This window comes from Pseudochaenichthys georgianus, unplaced genomic scaffold, assembly GCF_902827115.2.
Source record: "Pseudochaenichthys georgianus unplaced genomic scaffold, fPseGeo1.2 scaffold_755_arrow_ctg1, whole genome shotgun sequence".
Taxonomy (NCBI): Eukaryota; Metazoa; Chordata; class Actinopteri; order Perciformes; family Channichthyidae; genus Pseudochaenichthys; species Pseudochaenichthys georgianus.
The window spans coordinates 67,158-80,429 of NW_027263305.1; the positions used below are offsets into that span (position 1 = coordinate 67,158).

At 42.7% G+C, this 13,272-nt stretch overlaps 1 protein-coding gene across 3 annotated transcripts in view; it reads left to right on the top strand.

The window, feature by feature from the left end:
- Positions 1 to 12,996, top strand: part of LOC117444219 (NLR family CARD domain-containing protein 3-like) — a 36,482-nt gene extending 23,486 nt beyond the window's left edge. The window contains exons 7-11 of one of the 3 annotated variants that reach the window (XM_071202709.1): positions 2,293 to 2,518; positions 4,012 to 5,803; positions 5,907 to 6,080; positions 6,425 to 6,601; positions 12,813 to 12,996. In XM_071202709.1, coding sequence (XP_071058810.1) covers positions 2,293 to 2,518; positions 4,012 to 5,803; positions 5,907 to 6,080; positions 6,425 to 6,601; positions 12,813 to 12,936 — 2,493 coding nt within the window. In that variant the 3' untranslated portion in view covers positions 12,937 to 12,996. The remainder of the gene's footprint in view (positions 1 to 2,292; positions 2,519 to 4,011; positions 5,804 to 5,906; positions 6,081 to 6,424; positions 6,602 to 12,812) is intronic. The other 2 variants (XM_034079875.2, XM_034079876.2) reach the window with 2 other exon arrangements.
- Positions 12,997 to 13,272: the final 276 nt, after the last annotated feature.

The following is a 13,272-nucleotide window of genomic DNA, read 5'->3' on the forward strand; positions in this document are numbered from 1 at the left end:
GGCGCCATCCTACCTTAAAGAACTAGTTATACCCTGCTGGCCTACTAGGGCATTGCGTTCCAAGAATGCAGGGTTGTTGGTTGTTCCTAGAGTCTCTAAAAGTACAATGGGAGCCAGAGCCTTTTCTTATCAAGCTCCACATTTGTGGAATCAGCTTCCAGTTTGTGTTCGGGCGGCAGACACCCTATCCGTTTTTAAGAGTGCGCTTAAGACCTTCCTTTTTGATAAAGCTTATAGTTAGGGCTGATTAGATTCAGCCCCTAGTTTTGCTGATATAGGCTTAGTTTGTCGGGGGACATCTTACTTCTTCCTTCTCTCTGTCTATACCCGTGTACACTCATGTTCCGATTAACCCAGCTTCCCCAAATGTCTTTCTTTTTGGTGTCTATATACGCTGGGATCCGGAGTCATGGATGATCCTGCGGTCCTGAGTCCTGGATCGCGAGCGCTGGATCTTGAGTCGTGGCTGTGGTCCTGGATCATCGGTCCTGGATGGATATCCTCGTGGATTCATCTTCCTATTATACACACATGCATTTCCAAACATTTGGACTACCTATGTTGCAAATGTATTATCTTTTCAATTTACACACGGCATCTATTGCACGTCTGTCCGTCCTGGGAGAGGGATCCCTCCTCTGTTGCTCTCCCTGAGGTTTCTCCCATTTTCCCTTTAAACTGGGTTTTCTTTGGAAGTTTTTCCTTGTACGATGTGAGGGTCTAAGGACAGAGGGTGTCGTATTGTCATACTGATATTCTGTACACACTGTGAAGACCACTGAGACAAATGTAACATTTGTGATATTGGGCTATATAAATAAACATTGATTGATTGATTGATTGATTAATCAGACCAGGTTTTCCCCAGAAGGCTGTCCAGTTATTTACGAAGCCCACATTGTTTGCTGGGCACCACCAAGACCACCAGCGCTGAAATGATGACATGCGGCTATACATGTCATCATTGATCAGATTGGGGAGGGGACCAGAGAAGATTACGGTGTCCGACATTGTTTTAGCATAACTACACACCGACTCCACGTTAAGTTTGGTGCTTTCTGATTGGCGTACACGAACATCATTACCACCGACGTGAATAACAATCCTACTGTATTTACGTTTATCTTTAGCCAGCAGTTTAAGATGCGCCTCAACGTCGCCCGCTCTGGCCCCCGGAATGCATGTGACTGTGGAGGCTTCGGTCTCTAAATTCACGTGTCTCATAATAGAGCTACCAATAACCAGAGTTGGCTTCTCAGCGGGTGTCTCGCTGAGTGGGGAATATCTGTTAGATACGTGAACGGGTTGGTGGGGACCTGCGGGTTTCGCGTTATGCCCCTTCTGAACAGTCACCCAGCCTCCCTGCTGCTCGGGAGTTGCCGGGGGACGGCTAAGAGGAGCTACCGTTGGCCGGTCCGCACTGGCTAACATGGGCTTTACTTTAGCTGAGTTACTTTCTAAGATGCGGAGCCGGGCTTCTATGGCTATGATTCCCGCCTCCAACCTAACAACTATACTACATTTAACACATGTATCCTTACCAGTAAGGGAGGCCGGGAAGTAACCAAACATGAGACAGGAAGAGCAGGAAATAGCACCAGAGGGTGGGGAAAGAGCCATGGCTAGCTATCAAGCTAAAGTAGCTACCGTTAGCAAACCCGAAAAGAGTGTAGGCAACTGTGGAGTTACAGTCGCTAAGAGAAGGAGAGTTGTGAGTGCTTAAGCTGTAGTAACGTGTGATTACAACGTCAGGCACTTGCCGTGATCAAGAGTTTTAAAACGATCGATTAAGTTAAGTTAATAAGCTATCAGCAACAGAACAGTCACACAGGATACCCGGAGATGACAACAACAACCGGAAGTTACAACGTGCTCACCGCAATAGGTTCCTCCTTCCGCTGCAAGGTGCAACTACGTCTTACTTTAATTCATCTCTGACTATTGATCAGACCTACTGATTGACCTATCAGAAGCTAATGAGTCTATGCAAGTTTAGGATCGGATCCACCTGGATCTGAAAGGTCTCACCTCTGCTAACTTCTGGAGAACCAGGTTCAATGAACTGCTGTTTGAAGGCAGGCGACTAAATCTGCTTAAGAGATCCCAGAGGGTTCTGTAGTGAGGTGTGGCCCTGCCTAAGTGTGAGGGTGGCAGTCGAGCAATCCAAGAGGGTGGGATGATTATAGAAAAAAGAGGATATCAAGATTGGAGTCGGGTGACCCTTTACATAATAACATAATAACTTTAGTTTTAACGTTATTCATCTGATCAATGTTCATCACTCTGTTCCAGCTGCTGGAGGAGAACATCGTGGCTTTTGTGAAGAACGAGCTGAAGAAGATCCAGAAGGCTCTGAGTTCAGATTACCCAGAAGGCTCAGAGGGTCAGAGTGAGGAAGAGGAGGTGCTGGAGGCTGAGGATGAAGAGCAGAGGAGCAGCAGAGAGGCAGTTCTGAGCATCTCGCTGCACTTCCTGAGGAGCATGGAGCAGGAGGAGCTGGCTGAGCGCCTGCAGAGCAGTAAGAGGGTTCAACACGTTGAATGTGACGGAGAGGAGATGGAGGAACATGGAGGAGTTCACACTCTGCTGTTAATGTGCTGCACACGTCTGCGTCACATGTCCTCTGAGGAGCTGATTCAAACTGTACAGTAGGGCTGTGCAATTTAATCGTTCCTGCGATATATATCGATATTTAGTTTCCCGAGAAAGTATCGATATTTCAGCCGCGGGTATCGATAACTGTGTTCGTTATCCTCGCGTCCAGGAGAGAAGCTTTAAAAAGGAGACTAATTGAGTCTCTGAGAAGGTTCAAATGTATACTTTAATTAATAAAAAGCGCGGTAATGTTACAAGCAGGAGATGGTTCAGTCAGAAAAACAGCTGTGTTCTGGCTCTCGTGAGCGAAGGGAAGAGAGCGAGCTCCACCTTTCCAGCTGTTAAATATCCTCTGCTGGCTCCTCCCCGGGGGCCGGTTGGCGCTGCTGGGGGCCGGCCCTCCACGTCTCCAATGTTCGTTGTTGAGGATTCAGTCATTGTACATTAAATATACGCCTTTTCTCCTCCTTATCTCTTTCATGACTTTTCATTTAATACATTTTAAACGCTGTAATCAATACTCCAAAAATACCTCACGGCTGGTTTCATTTCCGGTAGTTCCGAATGTTGTCTCATGCTACCCACGTCTGTAAACAAACGTATTCAAATAAACTGTACCTTCATTTAATATTCAGCAATAATAATATCTCGACGTCTATAGTTGTAGTGTTGAAATCAGTAGGTTTCGGTGTGCAACACTCCGTGTCATATCTCTACTAAATTCATCTCTATAGGAAATGGTATATTAGCCACATGCTAAATGCTAACCGGAGATGAAGGATTTTCAGAATAAAAGCTTAACAACTGGTTGTGCACAAGAACTTCTGGTTTTTCAGTATAAAACAGCATTTAAACTGACGGTATGTTTGTGGTATTTTATGCCATCAAAACATTGATTTTAATTTCTAACGAGTCCCATTCAAATCCCCCGTGTTCCGCCTCCTGCTGCACCTTTTCATTCTCCATCGTGATACTGCACTTTACAGCTACAGTTTGCACTGTTTCAATAAATGAAACTAATTTTCTCACCACATCTTTTGATTCATTTTGTCCAGCATTTGCGAGCTGGAGACTCTCTGTCAGAGCCATATATTGTATAATGGATGCTTTCAGTTTTCAGTTGAATTAATTCAATCCAAGTCAATGGAACACTCACAAGATGTCACCAAAATCCCACTGTCCCTTTACAATCTTTCAGAAAATGATATAAGTGTATCGACTTATATCGAATCGTATCGAATCGTATCGTTGGCTGAATATCGTGATATATATCGTATCGTTGGCTGAATATCGTGTATCGTATCGTGAGATTAGTGTATCGCTACAGCCCTACTATACAGCCACACCTAAATGTTCAGAGTCTCAGTGTTTCTGCAGGACCCACTCACTGATTCCACTTGTTGTTTGTTCACTCAGGATCTCCTGCTGCAGGGTGCAGTAAACTCAAGTCCACCCTGAAGGAGAGGTTCCAGTGTGTGTTTGAGGGCATCGCTAAAGCAGGAAACCAAACCCTGCTGAACCAGATCTACACAGAGCTCTACATCACAGAGGGGGGGTCTGCAGAGGTCAACAAGGAACATGAGGTCAGACAGATTGAATCAGCATCCAGGAAACCACACAGACCAGAAACAACCATCAGACAAGAAGACCTCTTTAAAGCCTCACCTGGAAGAGATGCACCAATCAGAGCAGTGCTGACAAAGGGCGTGGCTGGCATTGGGAAGACAGTCTTCACACAGAAGTTCACTCTGGACTGGGCTGAAGGCAAAGCCCACCAGGACATCCAGTTCATATTTCCATTCACCTTCAGAGAGCTGAATGTGGTGAGAGAGAACAAGTACAGCTTGGTGGAACTCGTTCATCTCTTCTTCCCTGAAACCAGAGACGCAGGAATCTGCAGGTTCGATCGGTTCCCGGTCGTGTTCATCTTTGACGGTCTGGATGAGTGTCGACTTCCTCTGGACTTCCTCAACACTGAGGTCCTGACTGATGTCACAGAGTCCACCTCAGTGGATCGGCTGCTGACAAACCTCATCAGGGGGAAGCTGCTTCCCTCTGCTCGCCTCTGGATAACCACACGCCCTGCAGCAGCCAATCAGATCCCTCCTGAGTGTGTGGACATGGTGACAGAGGTCCGAGGGTTCACTGACCCACAGAAGGAGGAGTACTTCAGGAAGAGATTCAGAGATCAGGAGCAGGCCGGCACCATCATCTCCCACATCAAGACCTCACGAAGCCTCCACATCATGTGCCACATCCCAGTCTTCTGCTGGATCTCTGCTTCAGTTCTGGAGGAGGTGTTGAAAACCAGAGAGGGGGGAGAGCTGCCCAAGACCCTGACTGAGATGTACATCCACTTCCTGGTGGTTCAGTCCAAAGTGAAGAACATCAAGTATGATGGAGGAGCCGAGACAGATCCACACTGGAGTCCAGAGAGCAGGGAGATGACGGAGGCTCTGGGGAAACTGGCTTTTGAGCAGCTGCAGAAAGGCAACCTGATCTTCTATGAGTCCGACCTGACAGAGTGTGGCATCGATATCAGAGCAGCCTCAGTGTACTCAGGAGTTTTCACACAGGTCTTCAGAGAGGAGAGAGGACTGTACCAGGAAAAGGTGTTCTGCTTCGTCCATCTGAGCGTTCAGGAGTTTCTGGCTGCTCTCCATGTCCATCTGACCTTCATCAACTCTGGAGTCAACCTGCTGGCAGAAGAACCAGCAACCTCCCAGGAGTCTGAGGTCAAACCTGAACTAACACATCTCTACCAGAGGGCTGTGGACCAGGCCTTACAGAGTCCAAACGGACACCTGGACTTGTTCCTGCGCTTCCTCCTGGGTCTTTCACTGCAGACCAATCAGAAACTCCTACGAGGCCTGCTGACGCAGACAGGAAGTGACTCAGGGACTGAAGAGAAAACAGTCCAGTACATCAAGAAGAAGATTGAAGAGGATCTGTCTCCAGAGAGAAGCATCAACCTGTTCCACTGTCTGAATGAACTGAATGATCGTTCTCTAGTGAAGGAGATCCAACAGTACCTGAGTTCAGGAAGTCTCTCCACAGATAAACTGTCTCCTACTCTGTGGTCAGCTCTGGTCTTCATCTTACTGTCATCAGGAGAAGATCTGGACGTGTTTGACCTGAAGAAATACTCTGCCTCAGAGGAGGCTCTTCTGAGGCTGCTGCCAGTGGTCAAAGCCTCCAGGAAAGCTCTGTACGTGAACACATAACTATCCAGATTACATTTATTTATTATTTAATCAGAAACAAATACAAGTTTGTTATTGATTTCTTCTGTATTACTGATTCCTCTCCAGACTGAGTGTCTGTAACCTGTCAGAGAGAAGCTGTGCAGCTCTGTCCTCAGTCCTCAGCTCCCAGTCCTCTAGTCTGAGAGAGCTGGACCTGAGTAACAACGACCTGCTGAATCCAGGAGTGAAGCTGCTGTCTGCTGGACTGGAGAGTCCACACTGTGAACTGGAGACTCTCAGGTTAGTGAAAAACTGTTTAAAATTGGTTAAAATTGTGACTGTAGAAATGTTACTGCAGATCGGATGAAACCACCACAGAGCTGGTCATCAATATTTGTTTGAAGGTTTTCAGCTACAAAAGACGAAGATGATCGACCTCATTGTGTGTGTGTGTGTGTGTGTGTGTGTGTGTGTGTGTGTGTGTGTGTGTGTGTGTGTGTGTGTGTGTGTGTGTGTGTGTGTGTGTGTGTGTGTGTGTGTGTGTGGGTGTGTGTGTGTGTGTGTGTGTGTGTGTGTGTGTGTGTGTGTGTGTGTGTGTGTGTGTGTGTGTGTGTGTGTGTGTGTGTGTGTGTGTGTGTGTGTAGTCTGTCAGGCTGTCTGGTCACAGAAGAAGGCTGTGTTTCTCTGGCTTCAGCTCTGAGCTCCAACCCCTCCTCCCATCTGAGAGAGCTGGACCTGAGCTACAATCATCCAGGAGACTCAGGAGAGAAGCTGCTGTCTGCTGGACGTGAGGATCCACTCTGGAGACTGGAAACTCTCAGGTAAAGACAGACAGACATACAGACAGACAGACAGACAGACAAAAGAAGGACAGACAGACACTCGAGCTGGCTTCTCCAAAATTACCTACCCCACCTTTAAGTAATCAGGATACAAATAAAACGGTATTCCCTTACAGTTACACAAATCAGGATTACAAGAGAGGGATTTTATCCATGACAATGCGCGTGTGTTACGGGTCCCAAAAGCTTGGGTACCACAGCAACAATAAATGATTTATCCTGGCTCTGTTCTCCCCTCGTGGACACCCACCAGCTGTCGTCACAGACGCAGTCACGTCACCTTGGCCTCGTGGTTCTGATATCTCTGAATCTGCTCCCATTGATTTGTGAAGACAGATCCCGGACGAGCCCCCAAAATTCGTTACGGATCCCAAAAGCTTGGGTACCACAGCAACAATAAATGATTTCTGTAGAAAACAGAAAGGTGCAGCATCAATAATTATACACAGGATCCAGTTGATCGTCTGGATTGCTTCTTATTCAAAATTGAAAGTACACAGTTACATTCAAATAGCTGTACTTTACAAACATCACATTTCTCCATTTAAGTTATCCGTCTGTCACAGTCAATTACTGTATCTCAAGGAGAAATTCAACATAGTCAATATAAACGCATAACGCTATCAAATAATACTTTCTATCAATATATCTATCTTTACCAAGTATAACATATTATGGAGATCACAAAAATACACTGTCAATGTTAATAAACAAAAAAACAAGGCAATGTGCCTGCAAGACTCCACTCAGGTAAACAAAACATATTACCCATGCGCAGCAGCTAACCTGCCTGCGAGCCTTCGCTCAGGTCACATTTACCCAGGCGCGGCTGAAGCCCGCAAAAATGGCATCTATTGTTGCCGACAGTTTAGTATTTTTAAAATACCGTTACTATGTCAAACATGCTAAAAACTTTCTGACACACTCTCCTAAACATCTCCAACATCATATCTAATTCACACAAGTTAACATCGATCATTTTCATTATGTACTGACCTGTAGAAAACAGAAAAGTGCAGCAGCAATAATTATACACAGGATCCGGTTGATCGTCTGGATTGCTTCTGAGGAGGGGGCGGAATTGTCCCCCCTGAGATAACCCAGATGTCACCGCTCACATGCCAAAGGTTCCACCTTGGCGCTACTTACTCGTACTGCTTCTCAAACAGTACAGATAAACCATAAAATGATATGAATGTCACCAAAATAAATACAGATAATGTTGGGCTTTTCAAAACAATAAATTCACTGTTTAGCAAAAATAATACACAAATAATTGTACCATTTTTGGGGTGTACCACACGTGCGCGGAAGTTGTGTGTGAAGTCTGAGAGCATGTAGCCCCCGTAGCAAACTTTAAAAAAAATCAGGTTATGATCAGATGAGCAAGTTGTTCAGTCAAAGTGTATAGTGAAATACAATGCGGGGAATGTAATGCCACCGAAGAAACCAAAAAAAAAGGCTAAAGTGCCATTGAATGAGAGCAGCGGTCTTTCGGGAGTGAGTGACACACAAGCAGCAGAGGGGAACGCCATGGAGAGCGGGGCCTCGCAGGTGAACCACTCGGAGCTGTCGGCACTAATACGCTCCATAATAAGAGAGGAGATAGGGGCTGCTTCTGATGGGGGAGGGGGGGGAGAGAGGAGATAGGGGCTGCTTTCGAGAGATTCCGGCCGCAGCTTGATGCTTTAAAGGGAGAACTTGACTCATGTTGTCAGAGGCTCGGTGATATGGAGGAGGGGCTGACCGACATGGATTGTAAGGTTGCTATACTCGAAACAGCAAATGGCAATCTAAAGAAGGAAAACAAAGAGTTGAAAGACAAAATAGAGAGGATGGAGATTCAAAGCAGAAAGTTTAATCTACCTGTGATTGGACTGAAAACGGACATTGAGAAGAGCGATCCCATTGCCTTTGTGACAAACTTTTTAAATGAGGTGTTTGGAAGTGAGCTCTCATGTGAACCGGCAGTTGAGATTGCATACAGGATTGGGCAGGGGAATGATTTGAGACCCAGACCTATGATTGTCACTATGCAGAGATATCAAGCAAAGGAAGCTACCTTGAAGCTGGCAAGGAGCACGGGAGAGATTATTTTCCGTGACATGCGAGTGAAGATATTTCCTGATATTACTCCGGATATTGCCAGGAAGAGAGCCCTATTCAATGACGTCAGGATGCGCAAGGCTGAGGCGAGGCATGGACTCTTGTTCCCCGCAACGCTCATCGTAACCTTCAATGGACAAACCAAGTGACTGTCGTGAAGCTGAGCATTTCTATAAAACAGTGATAAGCCCAGTTTCAGTTCAAACCAGAAATGACTGATGGACATGACCAGATAGAGGGTATGATTATACATATAGGAGAAGAAATTGATTGTATTATGAAAATGGGAATTGTTGCAGTTTTGGTGATTTCAACAATTGTTTTATTTTCTTGTGGGCCAATATTCTCTGGTCTATGAGTTATCTACTCATTTATTTGAAGTTATTTAATTCATCATCTGCGAGTATGAAATTAGGTTTATTAGATTTTGAATAGAGACACATTTCAACTGGTCTCTATTGTTGTTCATTCCTCCTAAAACGTAATTGTTATTTATAAACTAGATCTGGTGTTGCGAGACATTACTCTAGAATCTGTTTCATACTATTATCTAAAGATGTTTGGGAGCTACCGTGAAGCTCGTCTAATTGAGCGAGTGAGTCTGCACATTTATAGCAATCTATGTGCAGATAAATGTTGGGTTATGTATGTGATGGTGTGTGCGGTTGAAATTGTGTTACATGTATGTTTTAGTTCAGCTCTCATTTTGATAGGAAGTGAAAAAGAGATAACATTTAAATTGCCATCTTAATGTCGAAGAAGTTACCAAGTAAAGGGTTTAAATTGGCTCACATTAATATATGTAGTTTAAGAAATAAAGTGTCTGAGATAGAGGAAATATTATGATGTGGTATTCATTTGTTAGCAATATCTGAAACTCACTTAGATGACACATGTAATGACGCTGCTCTGGACATTGATGGATATAGTATATTTAGAAAGGACAGGAATGCATATGGAGGTGGGGTGGCAGTATACATTCAAAAGCAAATACCAGCTAAAGTGAGATATTATTTGATGTCTGCTGATATTGAAGTACTTTGGTTGCAAATTAATTGACCTCACTTGAAACCTTTGTTGGTAGGATGTTGTTACAGACCTCCAAATGCAAACTTCATTTATTTTGACAAATTATGTGAAATGTTAGATAAAGTTTGTGATCTTGACAGAGAGATTTATTTTATCGGAGATTTAAACATTGACTGGAATATGTTGCACTGTGCCTTTAAAAACAAGCTGCAGACAATAGTTAATGTGTAACTTGGTGACTAAACCTACAGGATATGCTTAAAGAAAGATGGGTCAAAAAGTGCAACTTGTATTGATCATATATTTACTAATTTTAGCCATGTATGTTCTCAGGCAATATCAATTCCAGTAGGGTGTTCTGATCATAATGTAATAATTATCGTGAGAAAGACAAAGGTGCCAAAAGCTGGACCAAAAGTAATTGTGAGGAGATCAATGAAATATTTTAGTGAAGCGTCATTTATACAGGATGTTCAAAAGAGATGTTGGAATCATGTTTTTGAGAAAGTCGATCCAGATGATGCTCTTGATGTCTTTAATTTGTTATTCAAGCAGGTGATTGATAAACATGCTGCACTTAGAAAGCAGACTGTAAGGGACTTTAGAGCACCCTGGTTAGATGAGGAGTTAAGGGATCTAATGAAACAAAGAGATGATGCAAAACATGTAGCTCTCTCATCAAGTTATGAGTCAGATGGGCAAATGTATAGAAGGTTAAGGAATTATGTTACAGTATTAAATACAAATAAAAAACAGTTGTATTATGGAAATAAAATTAAAGAGATAAAGGATGACAAGAAAAAACTGTGGAGTTTAGTGAATGGCATGATGGGCCGTAAGCCGAAATCCACCCAACATATCTTGAGGTGGGACATTTTTAACTAAACCAGTACACATTACTAATCATTTGAATGATTATTTTCTTGATAAAGTAAAACATTTGAGGAGAAATATTAATCAAACTATAAATAGTAACTCCACATTTCTAAAAAGGATTTAATTATGAAAAATAAGAAGTGTACATTTAAAATAGAAAAAGTGACAATTACAGATGTTGAATGTCTGCTATGTAAATGATAAACCACCAGGAGTGGATAATTTAGTGGATCATTTCTTAGATATGTTGCTAATTTTGTTGCAGAGCCTATCTGTCATATTATACATTTGAGTATTGATAAATATATTTTCCCACAGGCATGGAAAATAGCAACAATTATTCCACTTGCAAAAAATACAGCCGGACTATATTCTGGTACAAATAGCCGTCCAATACGTTTATTACCAGCATTAGCAAAGATAATGGAGAGAATCATTTTCAATCAAATACAAAAATACTTTGAAGGTAACAAACTTAATACTGTGTATCAACATGCTTACAGACCTGGCCATTCCACATGCACCGCTTTAACACAAATGACAGATGGGGAAGGGCGAACTAGATAATAGGAAGTTAGTGGGTGCAATACTACTCGATTTTAGTTCTGCTTTTGATGTCATTGACCATTCTTTGTTGTTACACAAGCTGGAACAATATGGTTTTCATTTTGAAACGCTGAGGTGGTTAGAAAGTTACCTGACAAATCAACTGTTTTTTTTTAATGGAAGTCTCAAAGATGAAAACAGTCACTTGTGGAGTACCTCAGGGTAGTTGTTTGGGACCACTTTTATTTTCTATTTTTACAAATGACCTACCATTAGTGTTAGAAAAAGCTAAAATTGTAATGTATGCAGATGACTCAACAATATATTATGCAGCATCAACTCCAAGAGAGTTGCCAAATGTTATGAATAAAGATATACTACTGATATCAGAGTGGGTCATAAATAATAAGTTGGTACTTAATGCAGGAAAAACAAAATCGTTATTAATAGGATCAAATCATCAGTTAAAAGGTGAACCAAAATTGCAACTACATTTAAACCATTTTGAAATTGAACAGGTCAAGGAGACAACATTGCTAGGTATAACCCTGGATCATAAATGATCTTGGTCTAAACACATTGATAGTGTTGTATGTAAAATGGGAAGGGGTGTGTCACTTGTAAAAATAATTGTAAAATATTTGCCTATGGATGTCAGTAGACAAGTTTTGGATGCTTTGGTTCTGTCGCAGCTTGATTATTGTTTGGTTATATGGTCAGTGCTGCTGAAAAGGATTTAAACAAACTACAAGTAGCACAACATAAGGCAGCACGATGTGCACTCAGAGCTCCTACAGAACAGAGTCACTGAGATGCTGGAGACACTGAAATGGTTAACTGTCAGACAGAGGTCAACTTATATTTTATTACAATTTGTCAGAAATATTACAGTGACTCACTCAGCAGATATATTATCACAAAGGTTTATAGCGCAGTGTGCTCAACATAACTATCAAACACGACATACAATAGAAGAAAGGTTCGTATTACCAAATCTAAATCAAATATGGGACAGAAAACAGTCCAGAGCCGTGATCAGCTGGAGCTCTGCACCGGTTCACACCATTCAGGAAAATTCTCAAGTACATTTCAAAAGGTTGTTAAAAAATTATTTAAGTATTATAAAGTAATTTTGATGTGGCTATGTATGCATTATGATGTACACTTATTTGTATTTACTTTTGTTTGGCCTTAGGATGGCGATAATTGGATAACCATTTTAGTTTTCACTTAATTTCACTGTAAATTGCATGCAATTATGAGCTGTTTTGTTTTAATTTTGTTGTATGTTTTGAGTGTGTGAGGACCCCAGGAAGAATAGCCAATGCTCATAATAGTGCTAATGGGGATCCTAATAAAGACATAAGACAGACAGACAGACAGACAGACAGAGAGAGAGACAGAGAGACGGACAGACAGACAGACAGACAGACAGACAGACAGACAGACAGACTGACGGACAGACAGAGAGACAGACAGACAGACGGACAGAGAGACGGACAGAGAGACGGACTGACTGACTGACTGACTGACTGACGGACGGACGGACGGACAGACAGACAGACAGATTCCTGTTTAATGGTGGATTTGAGGGAAGGCGTATGAAGTTGATTCTGACTGTCTCTTCCTGCAGGATGGACCATGGTGGACTGCAGTGGTTGAAACCTGGTGTGAGGAAGTGTGAGTGTGTTTTCAGTTTGATTCCTCAGAGCTGCTCAGGTTACACTGCACATGAGATCCACAACACAACACAGTGAACACAGAACCAACAGATACATTTCATTACAGAAAGCTCACTTCTTCTTTTCACTGTTATAGGTATATTCTCATATATTTAGGGTTTCAAATGTAATCTTTTTTTGTTTTGTATAATTAGATGTTTTTAACAGGATGAGTGAGGGTAGAACTACATTATATTCAAGATTTTCATGACTCCAATAAATTAATAAATTAATACTGCATCCCCACTCATTTTTCAAAACTAACAAACACTGACCAAACCTCCCCCCTACCCCTCCCTCCCACATGCCTCCCCCCTCCCCCTCCCTCCCACATGCCTCCCCTTTAATGTTTGCTTTTAGAATTCCCCTTCA